This window comes from Chaetodon trifascialis, chromosome 3 (genome assembly GCF_039877785.1).
Source record: "Chaetodon trifascialis isolate fChaTrf1 chromosome 3, fChaTrf1.hap1, whole genome shotgun sequence".
In the NCBI taxonomy this organism is placed as follows: Eukaryota; Metazoa; Chordata; class Actinopteri; order Chaetodontiformes; family Chaetodontidae; genus Chaetodon; species Chaetodon trifascialis.
In genome coordinates, this window is record NC_092058.1 from 5,834,464 (window position 1) to 5,857,767 (window position 23,304).

Genomic DNA, 23,304 nt, shown 5'->3' on the forward strand with positions numbered 1-23,304 from the left:
GCAGGGTTGAAATACTCTTTTTAGGAAGACCAGGGAGCAGGGCATTACAATAATCTAAACGACAGGAAATAAAAGCATGCATTAGCACCTCTGTGCTGGCCTAAGAGAGAAACGGGCGGACTCTGGCTATGTTCTGAAGATGATAAAAGCCTATTTTTGTTATATTTTTGATATGTGGGATAAAAGTCAGCTCAGAGTCGAAAATCACGCCCAGGTTTCTAACAGATTGTACTGGTTTAAAATCTTGTAGTTTTGGTAAAAGTTTCTCAGTCTGGCCTTCAGGACCTATAACTAAAACCTTTGTTTTGTCCTGGTTGAGCTGTAGGAAATTCCCTGCCATCCATGACTTGATATCTAAAAGGCAGTTAAAAAGGGTATCTATTGGCCCGGTGTCATCAGGAGACATGGCAATGTACAGCTGTGTATCATCAGCGTAGTTATGGAAACTGATGCATGTCTCCTGATGACATCCCCAAGAGGAAGCATGTAAAGATTAAAAAGAATTGGACCTAAAATTGAGCCTTGGGGGACCCCACACTTAATTTCATGGGTTCCTGAGGAACAAGTATCCATACTTACATAAAAACATCTGTCTGTGAGATAGGAGTGGAACCATTTAAAAACAGTACCAGAGAGGCCAACCAGGTGTCTGACTCCATTTAATAAAATGTGATGGTCTACTGTATCAAAGACAACACTTAGATCCAGTAGAACAAAGACTGTAAGTTCCTTGTTATCTAAGTTCCACCTGATGTCGTTTAAAATCTTTAAAAGTGCTGTCTTGTTTAAAAAGTCAATGACTTGGTTAAAAAACAGTTTTTCTAAAATTTTACTTAAAAAGGGTAAGTTGGATACAGGTTGGTAGTTATTAAGAGCGTTGGGGTCCCTTCTTCAGAAGGGGCTTCACCACAGCTGTTTTAAAAGCGGTGGGTAAGATGCCCGTCTGAAGAGAGCAATTCATAATGTTCAAAAGCTGTTCCTCGCAGAATCCATAAAATGATTATAAAAGTGATGTGGGAATTGGATCTAAAAGGCAGGTTGTTGGGTTTACTCGGGAGAATACTTGACTAAGTGTCCTCGCATCAACCAGGGCAAAACTCTCCAGTGTTTCCTCAGGCAAGGACAACAATTTCCCTTGTGTTAACAGATAAAACTTGTTGGGATAAAAGGATGGATCTGATGTCCTTGATCTTGGTTCTGAAGTGATCTGCAAAGTTCTCACAAAGAGCGTCAGATGGCATGTTAAGAACTTTATTAAAATTTGTGCTAGTTAAAATATCAAAGGTGGAGAAGAGGAACCGGGGGTTGCTTGTGTGGATTGATGGTATTTTTGTTCATTTTAATGTCCATGCTAGCTTAATCATATTGTAACATTTCCATCTTGGCCAGAGCTGCATAATTTCAATGCTGCTATTGTTGCCAAAGTCTGCTGTGTTGGCTGCAGTGGTCAGTGTGACTGTGGGGTAAGTGAGGCCTGCGAGTGTGACTGACTGGCTAGCTAGCTACCCCTGCAGACTCTTATGGAGCTTCTCAAATCTGAAAATGTTTTCTTTTTCTACTGGTTATTCCTTTTTTGGAAAAATGCCAATATTCGAAAATTTCACAGTTGATTTCTCGCCTCAAAAATTGTCAGAAGTGAATTTCATGACGAAATAGAATACGCAAATTGTAAAACATTCTTCCCCTTGTTGGCCCGCCGTTTGTCATTGACACCATTCTGGTGCTTTGCATTGTGGGACACAGTAGGCAAGGTAGATTGGTCCAATGCATACTGGAGATTTTTGCCAAATAAGTACAACATCCTGGATGTTTATTATAGAGAAACATATTTGGAGAAACAACACATTGGTTAAAATTATGCTTAAATATTTTTATTCTCAAACAGTAGTATTTACTTTGACTTTGAGATAGTCTTTGGTAATTTTGGCTTAATTAATGTCATCTGAGGTAAGTCTGCGTGGATTTACTGGAGTGTAAACTTTCACACGCCAAACCAGATCAGGACAGTGCGGCTGATGTTAGCCTAATCGCTGATACAGTAACATCCAGGAACAGCCTCCACACCGTTGATGTTCCAGTCACATGTTTTCCTAACATTACCTGTAACACCAGAAAATATGCTGATGTTAGAGCAGACAAACACTGTTTAATCTCTTCCTTACACTTTTGCTTGTGTTTTTGTTTTGGAAAGATGATCAACCCTCCAAATTCTTTGTTTACAGAGTATCTCCCTTGATGTACTTCCATGGACACTGTTTCAACATGTGAAGAAGTCCAGACTGACAGACCTGCCACGCTTAGTCACCAGAGCTAAACTGTGACTGGGCCATAACTGTATGAGTGCGAGGTTAAGCAAACACTCAACTGACCATTTTAAACATGTTGAGATTTGTTTGCCAAACATATTGGCCCCATCCTGAAAAAGCTTATTTCATGTATTGCAGAAACATGCTGTTTTAAAATACAACCAGTAAATTTTCAACTATGAAATAAATGTAAAACCGTAACCAGTTGAGTTACAAGTGATTTGATTTTCTACTTCACAACAACAGTCACAACAATAAATGAGCATTCTATTGCAATGCCACTTGCAGCAAATGTCACATAAATGTCAACCACAAAGGAAACATGTATGAGCCAACAGCTGTCACATGGCCAACACCACACTAACATGGTGCATTAGTGTTTCATGTCTACATAATAGCGTAGTTGATACAGTAAATAGGCTATTTGGACAACATGTTTCTGAATTACTGTATTCCAACATATCACAAGATAAAATGTGCATTTACAGCAGAAAAAGAAGTTTAGAGATTAAAATGAACAGCACAGATTTATTCTACCTTTACTGCACAGTCATGGGACTGAAACTCTGAAGTCAGCATTGTGCTGAGGTGCTTTACCCCAAGTTATCATTAACAGCTGCTGTAATTTCTACAAACCTCCAAGGATCACTGTGCTCACTCTTCTTCTTTTTAGTTAACTGTGCACACTGAGTTTGGGTATATTCAAAATTTAGGGACCAAACTAAAACAGATCTTCAGCAGGCACACTGAGGGGACTACATCTCCCAGAATGCACTGAGCAGCATCTGCTGGAGGATCCTGGATTAACAACTAGAAGATGGATGGCTGGATGATGTGTTTCCTCTGTTACTGTGTGTATTGCTGCAGTACAGGCTCCCTCCTGCACATGTCGAGGCTTCATGAGGAGTTTCACTCAGAGAGGAAGACATCCACAGGGAGACCACTGCATCTGATTGGCTGATGACCCTTAAAAGGCCACCAATCAGACACCCTCCTCACTGTGTGACTGCGTGTGTTTCCCTCTCCGTCTCTGAATGCACTGTGTCAGCCTGCGCATATTTTTATGTTTGCAGCACTGCATGCATGCATGAGTGCATGTGTGTGTGTGTGTGTGCAGGATGCTACAATCTGGAGCTGTGAAGGAGGGGGAGGGGCGAGGATAGAGAAGCTGAAGAAATACATGAAAAAGAAAGAAAGAGGGATACTGTAGAAGAGAAGAAGGGAGGAGGGCAGTGAGGAGAAGACAGATGCTGAGGAGAGAGTGATAGTGAAAGGCACACTGAGGAGAGATAGGCAGAGTGAGGAGGAGGGAGAGACGATCTGCTGGAGGAAACAGCAGTATCGTTGATTTTCACAGGAACCAAGGCAGCTGCCCCGTTAGCGTGACGATGGGCTGCTGGCTCTCTGGACCGTGGATGGGTGACCAAACGGTGAGCATCCGAAGACCTGCCTCAGTGCTTTAAATGATGCTATGGGTGTTTTGTGACGTCTCTTTTGAAGAAGATGGACGTGAGTTCTGTACGGCACGTTCAGGTTTGTGTGTGCGCACGCGTGCGTGTGTGTAGATGCAGATGCAAAATGGCATCATTTCATGATTTCTGCATTTGTGTGTGTGCGTGGATGATAAGCCTAATTTATGTGTGCTTACATCTCAACTGTGTATGTGTATATATTTTGGCATTTTGTGCAGATATGTAGAAAATTAATGTTTGTATAGGAATGTGGTTTATATTTGTCATCATCTGTTGAAGGCTCACAGTCGTTCCACTGCCATCCTCTGTCTCCACACACAGGTGCCATTTTGTGCTTCTCGGCTCATGCTGTGGATGTGTGTGTGTGTGTGTGTGTGTGTGTGTGTGTGTGTGTGTGTGTGTGTGTGTGTGTGTGTGTGTGTGTGTGTGTGTGTGTGTGTGTGTGTGTGAGAGTCTGGTTGAATATAGCAGAGGGTGACTCATGGTTGTGATGTGCTGGAGTTAACAATATGTTCATGCGTCTAATTCTATGGCTGAGCTGCGTGTGTGTGTGCATGTGCGTGTGAAACAGGATGAGGTTCATGTTGGCTCGTAGGTGTTAACCCTTTGGTGCAAACATGGACATTGTGTCCAAATTTGTCATATCTGATTTAAATTGCCAAAATTTATGAATTTGGCTACTGTAATGGAATAAATCCACCATCTGTCTGCAGTCTTGTGACCCAGTTGCATAATGTCGATTAATTCAGTTTTCAGTCTGTAGTGTGTTCAGTTTGAAGTGCAGTTAAAATGGCAGCATGCAGACTAAAATTTGATCATAGTATTGCTGATGCTGTTATTCCACAATGCATGGCTGGATTACAGCATTGTTCTAGTGATTCAGTCTTTCACTTCCATGAAGTTGTTGGACTTGTGAGAGAATAGTGCAGCAGAGACTGAGGTATGGTGACTTTCAGTCCCTAGTATGGGTCGAACTCCCACAACACTGCACCCTACATTTCCCATAATGCAGCTGGATAACAGTTTGTTCTTAGACCCTTCCTGCCTGGTAAAGAACCTTTTTTAAAACTTTGCATCTCCAGTTTGTAACGCAGGCTCTGTTATATATCTAGAGTCCTCGAGCTCAAGCTGACATATCCCTAACACTACAATCATCAGCTATTTTTTTTAAGACAAAGCTCCTCCAGAGCCACAGAGACATTATACTCTCACGAGGTGAGGAAGACGAGTCATTCTGCTAACTGTGACCAGTAAACTGATCTGCATGTTTAAATATAGGTGGAGTACAGATACTACATACTGTCTCTGGAGGTCATCTAGGATTCAATGAATTAAACTGATGCAAGAACTATGAAAAAATTATTATATTGAAATAAATTAATCCTGCTCATTGGTTTATAAATTGCTAGCAATGGCCAATGACTGTTAAACATCTAATATTGACTAACTCTAGCCAGTGCTAATGCTAATGATGCTAAATGCTGCAGGATGCTCACAATTGTTGACCATTTTGTAAATTGTTTGATACCACATGATTAACATCAAATTAACCAACAGAGAAAACTGAATTTGTCTTTAAGACTGAGACACTCATCATTTCTCATTAGTAACAGATGCTTTGAGATGATCAGAGGATATAGTGAAGTGTCCTCACGTGAAGTACTTAAATGCAACTCTTCAGCCTCAGGTGTTGGTTTTATGACATATTTACCATTTTGTTCATTCTCCAGCACCACATGGTAGACAAGGTTAGCAACTGTCTGGTAAACAGTGGAATATCTAACAGCTCAAGACCAAACCTGAGCTAAAAGGAGGGTGAATGTTGCGCTTATATTCATCGGGTGGACATAAACATGGCTCCAGCAAGATGGTCATCTTCCTCTGTGTCTGCTGGATGGGGATCACATCTCTTCTTTCCCTCTGTCTCCCTGTTTCAGGTGAGTGGGCGGAGTCTCGCACACCTGAGCCAGCGGGATGCTCTGCGGATTCTGGCGGCCAGTCAGCGTCCAATCACAATGCAGATTAAGGGTCAGAGAGGGTGTGGTACAGAGGCAGGCAGGGGATCCTGGGAGCCCCTCCCCCTCAATCTGCAGCACCTCAACCTACCCCTCCCAAGGATGGGGGCAGGGCTTAACACATCTAGTCCCTCCTACCAAGACAGGTACACATACAAAGGCAGACGATATGAGGAGGATCTCAGATTTCTGTGGAGAATTGTTATTACAGATTAAAAAGTTAACAGCTAATAAAATCAACATACCATGAAGTCTTAATGACAGGTGCAGAAACTATAAACTCTAACTAATGCCTTTATATCATGGTTTGGGTTTCAGATTTCAGATTAAATTAATGACAATAAAATGAATGTTAACCTCATGAACATTTAAAAAGTCAGTAAAAATGTCCAATGTTCCCTTTTCAGGTATTCATGAACCCTGAATGTCAATTAATTAATTAATTCTCAGCTGGGGAAATTAGGGTGTGACTGACAACAGCAATAGCAGCAGGAATAATAACAATAACAATAACAATAACAATAATAATGATAATGATGATAAAAAACAAGTATGCACACTACTACAAAAAGTACATCAGCTCTGTGACATCCAATGGACCTGTACAGCATTTCAGTTCAGTAATGTAGTGAGCATAAAGTTATCGTGATCAGTAGGACAAAGCTATTTTATGCAAACACTGAATAATCACACTGAGCTGGATGAGACAGAACTCGCATTGCTAATGCTGCTGTTGTGCTTGAGACTGCTGTTTTCACATGTAACCACTCTGGAGAAAGTACATTTTCAAGGATGAAAAAATACATATCTAATTTAGCTGAAAGGTCAAAAATGAAAGAAAAAGATTTAATTTAGGTCTGCAGTTATTTCTGCATTTCCCCACCATGCACCTGTGCAGTAAGTACTTTCAAAGGGCTGCACACACCTCATGGGAGTATGCAAAGCAAAAGAGAAAACTATCAGGTATTCAAATGATATCTGAGGAGAACTTACTATCACTGATCCACAAATCCGAAAAACAAGAAATAAGTTATATTCTGAGGGTGGTTTTCTTAAGTTAGTTATGTTTTCAAGTGGAAAGCAGGAATTAAAGCTTTGGATTTTTTTGTTTTCTATTTAACACATTAAATTAAAATATTTAATATTTTAATTAAAATTAAAATAATTAATTTAGCTTTATTCAGTAAGGAGAAACTCAAACTATTGTACGAGATAATTAAAAATATCTTTACGCTTTAGCTCAACTTCCACATCCAAAGAGTGAAGAGGGTCACTCATATTTGTATATTAGGTTCTGCTTCGTAAAAGGATTAAAAAAAAATTATTTAGTGTTGAAAAAGTCTTAATTCTGTGATCTTCATCTTTCTCAGGCATTATTACAGCCATCTGTCTCTGCCACAAGATCACTGTGAAGGAGGACGGTACAGCTACCTGTCCAGCTCCCCACAGGACACAGTGGACATCGGCCACCAGGTAACACTAAGAACACACACACACACACACACACACACACACACACACACACACACACACACACACACACACACACACACACACACACACACACACACACACACAAGAAATAATTCCTATAATTACTAATAACGTAATAACTCATAAAAATATTGTGTTTCATTTGTGTTTCACATCATGAACCCCTAGGACCCAGAGCTGACTGGGCGTGGACCGAAAGGGCAGAACTGCCTGATGGGATGTTGCAATGCAAACTTAGAAGAGCCTAATGGCTGCCACAGTCAGGTATTCAAAACGAAGCTATGTCTCATATTGCTAGGGCTGCACATTGTCATTTTTCAATAAGGATGCAAATAAAATTTTCAGTACTCATACCAAAATAATACATTTTGTCAAAAGCTTTCTTGTTCTGGGTAGAGATGGCAGAAGCTGAGTGATATATCTTATTCCTCTGTGCCATAGAGCCTCATTGTTGTCCAAAAACTATTAAAAAGACACCAGAGAGCCACACTCTGCATTGATTATTCTTCATTACCATAAACACACACACTTTTGATATATTTTGACTCAGTCCCACATATACAATCCTACTGCTGGAAATGTCGGAGCATATTACGATTTTACTAACGCCTTACTAAATCTTTTAACATTTTATCAAGATCAGCATAATGGCTGTTGTATTTTATTCATGTCTATGGTTTATTAAAAGAGGGCTGTGGTCAGTTTTGCTTAGTTGTGTGTTAGTTGTTTGCTTCATGTTGCTTGCATGGCTAATATGTGACTGTATTATTATACTGATGTTTTGTTTCTTGTTGCTCTGCATGGCTTGCCTTCTCTCTTGAGGGTTCTTGTTTTGTCGTTGTTGCGGTCTTTATGCTGTATTTTCTCTTTATGTACATTTTGTGACTCTATAGGTTTTAAAAAAAACTTGCCGAAGGACTGCAGTTGAAATTTTGCCTAAATTCCATCATAAAACAAACAAAATCAGTACCAGTATCAGGACATATTTGATCAAGGGACAAGTCAATGGACCAAGAACAACAGCAGTAATTCACTATTAACCTTCAGTATTTGACAGATTCTCAAATGCATTTAATAATTACTCAGAAGGTACTAAGGTCCCACACACACACAGAACATAAAAATATGCAGTTATTTACAGCGTTTTGGTGTGTGTATTTGTGAAAACGACCTTAGGACTAAGGATGCCTGTTGTTACAGACGGATGACGAGGACTTCATGCTGGAGAAGCCGCTGGGCTTCCTGCCCCTCCACCACGAGCTGGACAGCGGTCTAGGCTGGACTGATGGCTCCCTCCACCAGGGGGACCTCTCTGGGCTAGAGACAGAGGAAGGCGGCCTAGAGGACTGTCATTCACATGGGGCCCTCGCACCGGGAGGCTGTGGGGGTTTCGGAGGTGGTGGCTCTCCCTCCTCTGAGTCTTTTATCTCCTCAGAGCTCAGTGACTCCGGCTTCTACAGCGTGAGCACCGGGGAGTTCAGGCACTTCCAGAGGCTACTGGAGAAACGAATGCGGCTGTACAATGCCAGGCTGCAACATCAGGGCGAACCCTGTGAGAGGCGAGAGCGGCGTGACAGCTGCCCAAAGAGCCACCGAGAGCTGCTGGAGGCCATCCCTGAGGCGCTGACCATGCAGCCTCAGTGTCAGCACCTGCAGCTCGCGATGGAGGATGGTGCTGGGTCCATTATGGACCTCCCACCCCGTGGACTTTTCAGGTACCAGCTGGTAGAATAATTGCCCCTTTTCACATGGTTCCGTCAGACTGGTGAATACCAGTTACCAGTTATCTAATACCAGTTCATTTCAACTAATTAAATGACTATAAAATTAGCCACCAACACCATGTGTTCTTCAGTGACACCTGTAGACAGTGACAATCAGAAGAAAATATTGAGAGGCAGTATGGACAGTATTAAGCACAATTTAGTGCCTGTTTAACCCAGATTAGACCCTTTTAAAACCAGCCTAACTTGTTTAATAATGTATAACTAGTTTAAAGACTCCAGTTAGCCAACAAGGCACAGTTAACTGAGCTAACTAACTGACAGCAGCTAGTAGCTACAGGCAAAGAGAACAGTGCTACAGTTAACGGGTACTTTGGTGATATGTTGTCCCATATTTGTTTGAAGTGACCTTTGAGGTGGCCAGTTCTTACACACTGCACCTTTAATCTAGTTTAACTGAAGTTTTCTAGAGTTAATGAAGCTGAACAGTTCAAAACCACCCCTTGGCTTCTGAACATTGTATTTGTACTTCCAGGGTTTCATCTGTCCAGTTCCATAAAGCTGATCGACCCTGTCTGAACCGTCACAGTTCCAGCAGTGGAGCCCTCTTTAACCCCTCCCATGCTGCAGTTTCTCGAATGACAGCCCCAGTCCTCTCCACCTGCAGCACTCCCTCCAGCCACCGGAGGCCACAAGTACCCATGCAGCAGCACCACCAGGGCTCTAGTTCAGTGGGTATGCTCAGGAGAAGCCGGACACTGCACCATCGCCCTCCTCCACAGGAGTACCGCCGCCGGGCGAGCCATCCAGCTTCCCCCTCCTATTGTGCAGCAACCTTGCACCACTGTGGAGGTGTCACACCATGTAATGTTCTGCCGCTGGGTTTGCCTGAGGAAGGTGAGCTAGTGGCAGGTGTGATGGCTTCCCACCCAGCAGGCCTAGCCCTCTCACCGCAACAGCACCCTGCCACTCTTGGGCACATTAGGGGTGCCAACACCCATGAGAGATGCTACGACAACAACCCTAACAACCAGATCCCTCACCACGACTGGTGGCACTCACAAGAAAGACACTTAATGCCTGAGCCTATGGTGACAGAAAGGGACAGAGAGATTGAGAGGGAAATGGAACAAAAAAGGCAAATGCAGAAGGAGAAAGAGCTGGAGAGAGAGAGGGAGGCACAGATTCAGGAGGAAATGGACAGAGAGAGGCAGCAGGAGCTGGGCAGGAACCGAGCCAGAGAGCAGCAGCACCTCCAGAGTTTGGTCCACCCTCCTGAAACTGGCGATGTCAATGACACCTGGCCAAAACCAGCCAGCCGTCAGTCCCAGGGTGGTGGAGGAGCCAGAGGTCTCTACAGTACCCTGGAGGGACACCCAGGGGCTTGCTCTGCTGCTGGATGGGATGCAAAGAAAGGACACATAAATGTGAGTTCAAGCCCGAATCCCAGTTCTGGTCTGCAGCCAAAACTTGATATTAGCTCCAAACCCAACACAACGTCACGGATCTCTAGGAACCAGCTCCTGAGAGACCGGGCTTCTCAGCTGGCGGATGAACGCAGCGGGATGAGCACAGATGAGGAGACCAATACTGACATGTTGATGGGTCGGTATTGGAGTCGAACGGAAAGGAGGGAACACTTCCTGTTGGCCCGTGAGCAGAAGCAGCAGCAGCTGCAGGCCAGAGGAGTGGCTATGCGAGATGGCATCAACAGGGGAGGAGCTGTCATAGGAGGGGGAGGAGCCTCTGTTGGAGATGGAGGTATGCTGGACAGCAGAGGAGGTGGTGCTTTTGTAGAAGGGCGGGGCAATACAGTCCTGGAGCTGAGTCAGAGGAAGCTGAGTCGTATGAGGAACAGGAAGCTGTTGGATGACTGGACAACAGTAGAGGAGCTGCTTACTCATGGGACCAGGCTGGACAACCAGGAGGAGATGCTGTGTCCCAGCTCCCTGCTGACAGTCACCACTGTCTAACTGCATGGACACCATGTGTAACTGTACTGTGTGTGATTGAGTGTGTGTGATGTCAAACCAACAATACAACATTTGAGTAAATCTTCTTGTTGTGTCTTGTCCAGATTCAGAGGTAAAGATGAACATCAGCTTCATCTCTGTGTGTCCAGTACAGAGACAGGTCGAGGACGTGTTTAGCCTAGCTCAGCACAAAGCCTGGAAGTTGGGGGAAACTGCTAGCTAGAAAAAATTGATTTCCCAACAACTCCAAAGCTGTCTGATTTGAAGAAACTTAATTTGTCATTCTTGGATTAAGCTATTTTAAATAACAGCGCAAATTGTACTTTCGTACAGCACCTGCATCTGCATAGTCACACATTTCCTCATCAAGCTAACTGAAGACCAAATTGTACTTTATGCTGCTGTGGGTCTGCAAGGGCGTGAGTGATGCCATTTTCATCTGCTCATGTCCATGCATACCCCGTGTGGATGTTTTTATGCCACATCAAATTTAGGACTGCACAGACTGTATGCCATCTGCCCTGCTGCCTGTGTCCTCTATGGAGTATTTTAGAGACTTCAGTTACGTGTCCATTATGAAGGACAGGTTACTCTTCATCTCTGTACTTGAAGCACAAAGGCAAAACTGATATCTTCGCATATGACTCTGGGACAGACAACATAAGGATCTATGGAAATGTTGGACTGTTCCTTTAATGAATGTGTGCGAGAGAGGGAGCCTCACTGTTATCGCTGTACATCACCTCAACTGATAGCTTTATGTGTGGGTGTGTCACCACTGTACAGCACTCGGGACAAAATGTGTGTGTCAGTGCATGACGCTTTTAATGACAAACAACCGAACAAGGTCAGATGAGTGTGTGTGTGTGTGTGTTTGCATCACATGTTTCACACTACATCTTATGCTACATTTATTTCACAGAATCTTAGACAAAATTACAAAAATTTGGGTTTGGACTCAAATCCCCAAACAGACCATGAGATTTCGGGGAGCAATACTGTTCTGCGTGTTGTACCTGGCTGTTCACGATAGGTCATAAACTACTACTTTTACATCAGGGCCACAGAACACATCAACTGTAGCAATGCAGGCAATGACAACTGAGATTTGATACCAAATCCTGAATGGTTTTTATAGAAACTCTGTTTACAATTAAAATATCAATCGGTGGGAGCTTTTGTAACTAAAAATGATTTTAAAAAACACATGGCCTGATTTACTTGCTTGTGCAACACTAGTCAAACCTTGTTGATCAGGGATGGGAAACAATGAGCCACGGTGATTCGCAGAGGATTTTGAGCACAGCTTTGATCTGTAAAATCAGCTCATCTGGGTTTATGCAGCATTCATGTCATATCATTGAGACTGTACTTACATGTAGCTGAGTTTGAACTCATGTTCAAGTCAGCCTCCAAGCTGAAATTCTGAATTGGAGGCATCAGGAATTTCAGACAGCTATGTTATGTCCCACTCAGTGAAAAGAACTAAATGTCAGTGACGGTGGCAAAACGGATGCAAAGTCATGACCACTGGCAGTTACATTTAAATAAAATCCACTATTAACACTGATTTAATTGGTGCAGATAATTAAAACGGACCAATACATTCCCACAATTTGTTACAAACTTGTATCATAAATTCTTCACTGTATCATATATCTTAATATAATTAGTATGATGAAAATATCTAATTTACACTTAATGACAATTTGTGTTGTGTGGGTACAAGGCCCGCCACAGACTTGTTTGAAATAATGCATGGGTGCCAGGGTAGGCAGCAGCAGGCCAACGCTCTTGTGAATGCAAAGTTATTTGTGATGACGATTGAAATTTTTTATGTGCTGCTTTGCTCACTGTGTGACCATGGCCCCCACAGAAATCCCATCAATTAAAACAAGATATCTAATTTCAATAGACAGTCAATTTTCTGGACATGATGAATGAATTATACAGGTAGCTGGCTAACGGTGCCCCTGCTGTCACTCAGTCAAAATACAAAACACCAACATTGCGCAGCAGCACTAGCAGCTCACTATCTGAAACCACCATGTCTGAATATTCCAATGTTGTAATAGCAGCAATTTATTTTTTTTTACTCCATTCTGACTGTTTGACTTTTATGGTGTGAATGCAGCATTAGTTTTGGCCCATCATGGCTCATGGTTCCCTGTTCCTGGTGTTGTTTTTGCTGTTGGCAGGATGTTTACAGATCTACCTACCCAGGTAACAGCTTATGCATGTTTACTGAAATCTACAGTGATGCGTTGACCGTGTGAAGACCATTTTAAAGAAAAGATGATACGGCTCAAGTCAACTTTATGTTGGTACAGACTGCTGCAGTGTCTTTACAGTCAGGACTGACCGAGCTCAAGTCAGCATTGTCGACATTCCACTAAAAACAGGTACAGTGTGAGTACATCTGAAATCTACTGATTCCAGGTCTGCAGTTCGGGAAAATGTGCAATAATACCTCAAGCTAGTTTTAATATGATAATGACAGTGACATGTGCGTGACCTGTCAGGTTTCCATCGAATGCAGTAACTCGTTTTAAATCAAACAGATGCACAAAAGTGACGAGTCACCACAAGTGCACAGTAATCCTAGATTCTAAAATGGTAAGAGCAAAGGTTATTGTAGATATTTACATTATTTCTTTACATTGCTTTCCATGAGAGGGACCTAAGAAAACAACTTTTTGCACATCATTTTTTATACGAAATGTTTTCCCTACCTTTCTGTACCAGGGACTGAGGCCAGTGGAAAGACTGTAGATAGAACGACAGTGTGTGTTGATGTTTATAAACTATCATAATGATTTATGGAGGAAAAAAAAAATCAGTTTATTGTCATTGTGTTGGACATACTTCAATATTTTTCTTGTGATGGTTACAAAACCAATGTGAACAGTTTTTATGATCTTTAAAAATCAACTTAATTTACTTAAAAGATGGTGAAACTTTGATTTACCATTTTCACAGAGTGAACACAAAATGTGAATATTATTGTCTATTTACATGGCTAAACTGAATTTTACTGTTGTTTTGTGTCATTATGACATGTACATATTGATTTTGTCAGAAGGTGCAGATGAGGTTGGAGTTAGTAACAGGACATGCTGATGCCATCAGACGCCTCCAGTGGTTTATCATGTGATTCTGTAGGTTAATAGCTGTGTTATGGAGGCTGTACATACAGCACAAAGATTAACATACTAGTATTAGTAAGTTTAACACTCACAAAAATTCATGGAAAGTGGTTCAGTTCTGAATGTTAAATGTGGCATCCATGAATTATGAGTAGGCTCACTGACACTAAAGCTTAAAGGAACACTGCAACATTTAATACACCTCTTCTTGTTCTCTCTTCTCCAGAGTCAGATGCTTCAGATGGATATCAGCTTCACCTCTGTCCATGACAGAGATGGGTCCAGGATGTTTGTAGTCTGGCTTAGCACAAATACTAGAAGCAATGCCAACATCACAAAGCTGTCCAATTCAAATGTTTGAGCTTACTAATTGACCAAACCAGATAAGTTGTGTTTTTACAGGATGTACTTAGTTTAGCTGGAACAAAGAGTGGAATCAGGGGGAAGGTGCTAGTCTATTTCCATCTAAAAACGAAACAACGCTAGCAGTACTTTGAGCTAATGTGAGTACGCTACCATGCTCACAATCACAATGTTAACTTGCTGATGTTTAGCAGTTCCATCTGTGGCAACTTTGCTTTCTGAGTACTGACTAAATTGTGATTTCGGCCATTGTTAAATGTCATTAGCAACATCTTTTTCCTACTATGATGAGTAAAAATGTCTGCTGTGAAAAAACTACAAAATTGAAGTGAAACCAAAACTCTGGGTTTCTATTCCACAAGTCAGAAAATCTAATTCAAAATCTGGCGATCTGGAGCCAGGCTAAGCTGGATGTAGGATCCACATGCACTCAAATGCATCTCAAATGTTCTGTCTTCAGAGTGGGGTTGCCAGCCCTAACCAACTGGTTTGTTTAAATCAGACAGCTTTGGATTTGCTTGAAGGTAGATTTACTCTTTTGACTTAGCTAGCAATGTCCGCTTGCTTTCAGTCTTTTTGCAAAGTGAGACACGTCCTGGGCTTATCTCTGCACTGGGCAAACAGAAATGAAACGGATAACCATCTTCTCATCTGACTCTGGAGATAACAGGGAAAAAGAGGATTTCCAGAAATATCAAACTGTTTGTTTCAAATATGTGGAATCAAACCTCCACCCTGTTTGTCTCCACATTTTGCTTCTCTCTCGGCTGTGACTCAAATAGTCTGAATAATGGATGACGAAGGAAGAATTTTTCCTTCCCACACGCCCCCCCCCCTTCACTCTCTTTGCTTACGTTACACAAGGACACAGAGAGCTGAAAATAGCGCTGCTGTCCTCATGTAATGTGAAATTAAAAGCACACTGAAGCGGAGACACTTGCTGCTGGGGAACTCAACACTTGTTTTACTCCATCTGACAATCCCTCCATCCAGCCTGCAACACCACCTCCATCTGTCTGTGCAAGGGTACTTTTCACAATGGCAAGCTTTTTGGGATATGATGATGTACATGTGATTGTAATAAAGAGATTTTAATTAGCTATGACATAGTGGTTTTGTGTTTTTATTAAAACATTAACAACACATTGCTGCTGCTGGGAGGTCTAGATGTTCAGATAAAAGCAGTAAACTTCAGGCTGTTTAATCATTCATAACTGGTCTGAATAAGTCAAGTAATGCATTATTTTAACAATTTGTTAATTGAGGTACATTTTGTAACATACAACACATGAAGTCAACAAATTAGTTCACAAAATTACATAATTCCACCAAATATTTGTAGCTCCCTCCTCCTCCAAAGAAAAAAACGTTTCTCATTCCAAGGGGCCATATATTGCAGCTAAAGAGACTTGTACAGAGACTCACTTGTACTGACCGTTCAGTCAAAGAAGTGAAAGTGACTGAAAGAATCCCAGTGGACCAAAAGATCAAGACCTCTGCCCTGAAGAGACAGGGGTGAAGAAGGAATGCGTTGGTATCAAAATGAAAACCTGCTCATCTGTTTCAGAATGAATATTACATAACTGTGGATACATGCCATTAAATTCCACATGAACTTTGACACCAAGAGTACTTTACCAAAAAATATGAAATAAAATATTTCTTTTTAAATTTTGATTTTGTTAATGTAGATGTATTTGGATGTCCTGTATATTCCTGTTCACAGCTGCCCATGGCTTCAGCATCAAAGGATATACATTAAAGCATATGCATTTTGACATGTTCATCATTTAATGGTGTACAACTATTTTGGATAGTTTTAATGTGTTATTATCTCTTGCACTATGTTTATCACCCTGGATGGGCTGCAATGGTTAAGAGGCCCAGTCATAACAGAGCGTATAAGGCTATTTATTGAGATACATGCTGTATGGCTGTGGTGACCTGAGGTCCAACTGGGATCAAGACATTGTCAATTTAAATCAATAGCTGGTTTGAAGCCAGCATGTAAGCGTAACATTATTAATCAAGTATATTACACAAAGGATTTCAATAACTGTTGCCTACAGTGATGTACTACCCACGATTACATTTTACACTGATGTTTTTATTTACATAAATGTGAGTTGTTGGGTATTTACATCCTACAGGATTTAAGTGAGTCATACACTTTGACTGTACATTGAGTCTATAGTCTGGTGCACATGTGAGATGGGTTTTAAGCTATTTACCCACTCCTTAACCTGTTCTTCGGAGATCTATATTGTCCCCTTTCTAATATGACCATGGATACCCCACTCTCTGATTGGCTAAAAACTGTATGAAAACTCAACCAGACCAAGAGCCACCCATTCATGCGGAAATGCTCACGCTCTGCTAGGTCATTGAACAGCAGCCAGACTCCAAGCTGGAGAAAGGAGACATCCTGGAAATGAGACTTTGCCTCCTGAGACTGCAACGGGCACATCCAGCTGTGAATCAGCTGTTGATCAGGGCTACTCCAGATGTATCTAAGAGGTGGAACACTTCCTGTCCAGGAAGCAGGTGAAGACACAGTCTTCTGAATGACTTCAACAAACTGCAGTCGTCTTCTGAAATGAACCTGAGAGAGGCTGAGATCTGTCGTCTGAACTCCACAGTCCAGTCCAGCATCACCAAAGACAAGACCCCAGTCAACAGCTGCGCCCGGAGGGCGTAGTGGGCACCTACAAACTGGGTTACTACCAGATAAAGTCTGATGACCATAATGGTCGAAGATTACCGGAATCAATTCTCTGACTTACAGCTGTATAAACATCTGCATATACACAGCAAATTCAAAAGGTTCTTTTTGAGAAAAACATGTCCTTGAGAAAAAGGGAAATGTGCGAACACTGTCTTTCACATTAAGAAAGAGCATCATTAATGAACGTTTCTAGAATCAAAAGTAACATAAGTGAGCATTTACTACTCTGAATAACTGTATATCACGTTCTTGTGGTATGAGATGGAATGAAACCAGCTCCTTTTCATTGATCATTTGATACTCTAATTGTATCCAGTTCAAGAATGTTCGAATAGTTCCCAGTGAATATGAAATACTAATTACTCTGTGATTATCTTAACCTGATCTGTTCAAAGGTCAACTTTTCCCCTTCACTTTTGTTAACAAATGCAGATAAAATCCATTTTAAATAAGAGTAATGTGAGCGATGATTAATGTCAAACTGTACTACTCAGACTCTACTCAAACTGAGTAGTGTGCCTTGGAGATGTTAAAGTTACTGTGATGTATCCTCACATATCTGTTGATGCATAGGTGCATTGTGATGATGAAGAAGAGATTCATCATAAATCACGAAACCAAGTGCAGACGTACTCTATGCCTCTGATTGTGTTTCAGTGAAAAAACTTAAGTTGAGTCACGATTTTGGTGCAATTAAAAAATATTAAAAATCAAAGGTGAGTTAAGTTTTGTCATGCACAAAAGGCCACTCATGTCAGGTTGTGTGTGATGTGATAGACAATGGTGAGAGATTATGAGAAACTAGGGAAAATCCACTCAAAGATCCCCAATGGACAACAGACTGCAACTTCTGTCCAAGGTTAAGAGGAAACATTGAAGTAATAACCTGGATGTTTGTTTCACATCATGCATCGTTTCCCTCCAGATGGTTGGTGACGTCAGGCTCTATTATAACGCAAGACAAGCATTCATCACAAAGCTCAAAGTTCTTTTCTTGTGCACTGACCATATCATGCAAGCACTCAGTGTGGGAAACTGAGATCACCTTTCTACTCACACACCACTGACCAGCCATCAGACAGAGGACACACCTGCTACATCTGGACAGGAGTATGACTTTGTCTCAGTTTAATTATAAATAAAAATATAATATAACATAATATTGATGTATAATAACACCTTATACTGATGGTTGATAAAGTATGTATAAACTTACATCCACAAAGGTGGAGTGTATGCTGAGTTCTGCTCTCTCTGCAGGGTCACCACTTTCCCAGATTCACACAGAACTCTGTCAGTCTCCCTCCATCACCCCTCCAGTCCTCCACCTGTTCCCCTGAGATCTAACCATTGTCCATTTCTAACATGACCACTGAACATGCGGCTGCTCAGCATATGAATTACTCTTGGTGAGCTCTCTGATTGGTTCAGACTGTGAGAAAGTCCAGCCAGACCAAGACCCACACATTCATATGGAGATGTGGGACTATAAAGAGGAGGGATGAAGCCAGCAGAGATCACATTCTCTCCACAGAGACCTCTACAGCACAGAGATCCAACCAGGCACCTACAATCACTGCAGCAATGACCAATTCTCAGGACCATCTGACTCTGACCCACAAGGTAAATTCAACATTCAACACGACTGAAATATTGTAATGAGAGGTTGTCTTCATTCATGTTTACACTTCACTCTAGAATAAGATGATTAATGACTTTGTTCTTCTCTCTGCAGCTCAGAAAGCCTCTGGTGGAGAAGTTACGCAGAGAGCGAATCAACAGCAGCATTGAGCAGCTCAAGTCTCTCCTGAGTCCAGAGTTCCTCAAACAGCAGCCAGACTCCAAGCTGGAGAAAGCAGACATCCTGGAGATGACGGTTTGTGTCCTGAGACGACTGCAGCAGCAGCAGAATCAACAGCACAAAAGTCTTCTGAACCACTTCAACAAGCTGCAATCTTCCTCTCATGACAACCTAAGAGAGGGTGACGTCTCTCTGCCGAGCTCCACAGTCCAGACCAGCATCACCAAAGACAAGAGTCCAGTCAACAGCGCCCCCTGGAGGCCGTGGTAGACACCTACACACTGGAGTTACCACCACACAAACTCTGATGACCACATTGGTCAAAGATTACTGGACTGAACTCGTCTGAGTTTTATGAACGTGTTCTTCTGTGTGCACAGAAGGTTGTATTTTGTGTGTGTTTCTTTGTGCAAGGTGACATTTCCTGAGGAAATGACAGCAACAATATCTTTCAAGTTCAGAAAGAACATCTTGTCATGCATGTTGCATGATCAAAGCTGATTGCATCAGCAATAATCCTTTTTTTTTTGCCTCACTGCACTTCATGTGTTGGTGGTATATGCTATGGTGATATTTGTTATATTTTCATTGTTATTGATCATTGTGATCAAAAACTTTTACTGTCCTTTTTATGGACATATTGTCATAATGGACTTAAATCTCTCTGATTACTCAAAGCTGATCTGTTATAAGATCCAAATATTTATTCTTTTGTTTGAAAAGGTTTGCTGAAAGTCACAATTGTCCTGAGGACCTTATAGTTTACTGTGCATCAAGTATTAGTATAATGCAATGGTGATATTTGCTAACACTTGATTAGTTAGATTAGTAATTTATTTATGATTTATGATCATTTTGATCATAAATCTTAATTGTCCTTTCTATGGACTTAACCTCACTTTATGTGATTATTGAAAAATGATCTGTTTTAAGATTAATATGTTTATCTTTTTACTGTAAAAGGTTTGACATGTTGAGAATCAACTAAATTTAACTGTTATTAAGAATAATGTGATCTGCTGCAAGGTCAGTTTTTATTTTGTTCACAAAGTGAAAATGTTTTGATCCCACTACTCTCTCTGAGTAGTGGGTGTCGCAGAAATCTACAAGTTGTTGTGATGTATCATCACCTGTAGATGGAGCTCTTTACTTTATGTGGCTCAGTGTGCCTTGATGAATAAAAAAAACACTGCAAGCTGATAATGTTGTGTTCTCATGTCATTGTGTTATGGTTACGCTATTTATTATGATGAAAGAGACTTTATTTTGTCATCTTCACTTATTTGATAGAGGTCTCCATCATTGTTTCTACCTCTGATTGACAAACCAAGATAAAATTCTGAAGTCAGCACATACAGAAACTGTTTATCCATAACATCCCTGTTTAATGTAAAACTAAAAATAGAAATGTGGTTCACTGAAGACTTTTGACAAAGAGGGAGAGAGTTTCAATTTGAAAAGGTCAAAGTTAATCATTTAACTCTTAAAAGAGCTCAGGCATTGTTTCTTCAGTGATGCATAATAAGACACACTTCTACTGTTCCTCCAGTGGAAGCAGTGAATTGACAGAGTGTGGGAAACCAGAGGAAAAGTGATATGTGACTCTCTTGATATGTATATACATTCACTTATCAAACAACGTTAGTTGCACCTGCTGCTATGTTTCCAAAACACTGCACATATCTGAAAAAATTTTATTCAGCAGAAGGTGAATCAGCTTATGAACTTCCTGCACTAAACCTGCAGTTCTCAGGTTTCTCTCTGTTTACTTTGTTACACTGTTTTTTTACATTTATTATTTGAGTGTTTTCCATGGTTGTGTTGACATTTCCTTTCCTTTCTGCCTTGATAGCTGAGGAGATTATAATCAGAGGAAGGTTCAATTTAAAATAAAAATGTTTAAATTGAATGTATTTTTCTCCCGGTCCTTATTTTAAATAGGTCATAAAAAATATCAATAATTATCGATATCGACCAATATAAAACACTTATATCGCAATAGAGTTTTCAGCCACATCGCCCAGCCCTAGTTTACGGTTAACAATGTCTATCTTTAAAGAGCTCAGACATTGTTTCTTCAGTGATGCATAATAAGACACACTTCTATTGTTCCTCCGGTGGAAGCAGTGAAAGGACAGAGTGTGGGAAACCAGAGGAAACTCCCTCACAGAACCCTGTGGGACAATAGATCCAGACCTTTGCCCTGAGGACACACATTAAAAGGGAGCCTGGCTCAAAAAATACAAACATTTTTATCTGTTTCAAATCATAGATTCAACCTCAAGTTTTCTGATTACAAAAATCTCCTTCAGCAGTTTCACATATTGTAAATTGCCATTGTACCTCTCCCTGCACATACTATACATGGAGAAACAATAGGTAGTGTGGAAGACCTTGAGTTCCTTGGACTCTTAGTGTCAAAACAGCTGAAACGGACCTCCAACGTCTCACCCTTACTTTAAAAGATGCCACAATTATCTTCGTCAAGATTCTGAAACTAACCCAGTTCCCACAGAAACCGGTGCTGAATTTCCACAGGGGCACCATTGACAGCATCCCGACAGTGTGGTATACAAGAGGCTCCGCCATCAAACGAAGGGACCTGCGTCATGTGGTGAAGGTTCCCCCTGGATATTACATATGCCAGTGAACCGAAGAAGGGTAGTAGCATTATCAGATTCACCACACCCCCCAGCTACTCCCCGTCTGAACCACTGTCGTCCAACAAACCTTCAGGACAGTAAGACCTCATAGCAATAGACTGAGGAACAGCTTCTATCTGAGAGCTGTCGCCTCCATCACACCCTTTTCTGCCCAACCACAGAGCAGAACAGAGTAACTGTGAGCATGCACACAGACACACATACACATCAAGAACTATGAGATACACAAACACACACAGACACACATGCAACCTCCCACGCTCACCCCGACAGACTGCTGACGGACTAGAATGTATGATATTTAGTTTGTTTAATTTCACTAACATTTCAGGTTTACAACCTTTTGACACTGCGTATTTGAGACAGACCAGTGGTTTTCTGACTGAATATGACCACAGCAAAGCATCATGTGTTGAACTCAGTGTATGTTGATATTCACTGAGAGGGTTTTTCAAAAGTTTAAATGACACACATGATGTGCTCGCTGATTTTGGCAACTTAAATTTTGACTTTTATTCTTGGACTGAATCTTCATGAGCTGGAAGTGGTAAAAAGAGACAATAAAGAAAAGACACAATGACGTGTGTGTTACAATGACAGGCATCACAAGTTATATTTGGATTGAAGCACATGCCTTCATATCTGTCACAGAGTGTGGTAAAACACTGGAGAGCAGAGTTTAGCTTGATTGACATCCTCACCCTCACCAGCAGCACACTTTTCTCCAAAGGGATTTGGCACACTTCAGGAAACAGCTGCCTCGATCTCCCACCCTCCTCTATGTGCTGAAAATTTTATTCAGTTACTGACAAAAAGGAATGCTTATGATTGGATGGTCAACATGTGTGACATTGACTGGAAGGTGACAGCATAACTTGCCAAATCAATTGAACTGATTCTTTATGATAAACTCTTCATCATAATTTCAAACTTAAAGTACATTAGAATGAGCCAATGGCGTTCCTTCCCTCCAGATGGTTGGTGACGTCACGCTCTGGTTCTACTACAACACACGTCCAGCATCAGTCACAAAAGCTCCATTCAAAGTCCTCCTGGTGTTCATTGACCACAGCATTCAAGGAGTCAGTGTGGGAAACTGAGGCCAATGTCCTACCCACACTGACTACAAAGCACAAGTCAGAGGACAGAGCTACATCTGGACAGCAGAGTGACTGGTCTCAAGTTTGCTGTTAAATAGCTTTTCAATACATTTGGAGCATCACATTCTTTTAAATACCCGAGAAAACTGAATTTGAAAAATGCATTATTTTAAGTGAAATGAATATCTAAAAAAAAAAAAAAAAGAATCATCATGAAATATGAAGATAAAATAGAGGATAAAGGCATTAATTGCAAAGTCTAGTTTAAAAATCATGGTCGATTATAATGAGATACATAACTCATATATTGCACCATAAATGCTATTCCATCACATGTGTGTTGGGATGATGAGCGTGTGCTCAGTCAAAGTCATTGATCTCAGCATCAGGCAGCAGATTTGCCCTCTCTACAGGATCACCACTTTCACAGATTTTCCTCCACCTGTTCCCCTGAGATCTAACTATTGTCCCCAAGGCAATAACAGCATTCAGCGTGTGTAATCCTTTATTGTTTCAACAAGC

The 23,304-nt window shown here is 41.2% G+C and overlaps 1 protein-coding gene and 1 pseudogene across 1 annotated transcript; both read left to right on the top strand.

The window, feature by feature from the left end:
• Positions 1–3,338: 3,338 nt before the first annotated feature.
• Positions 3,339–15,598, top strand: LOC139329124 (uncharacterized). Its single transcript, XM_070959273.1, has 6 exons — positions 3,339–3,736; positions 5,716–5,939; positions 7,164–7,266; positions 7,456–7,551; positions 8,488–9,002; positions 9,547–15,598. The coding sequence occupies exons 1-6, from the start codon at positions 3,695–3,697 to the stop codon at positions 10,982–10,984; spliced, it is 2,418 nt and encodes an 805-aa protein (XP_070815374.1). The 5' UTR covers positions 3,339–3,694; the 3' UTR covers positions 10,985–15,598.
• Positions 15,599–18,719: 3,121 nt separating this feature from the next.
• On the top strand, positions 18,720–20,212 carry LOC139329269 (transcription factor HES-4-like; annotated as a pseudogene).
• Positions 20,213–23,304: the final 3,092 nt, after the last annotated feature.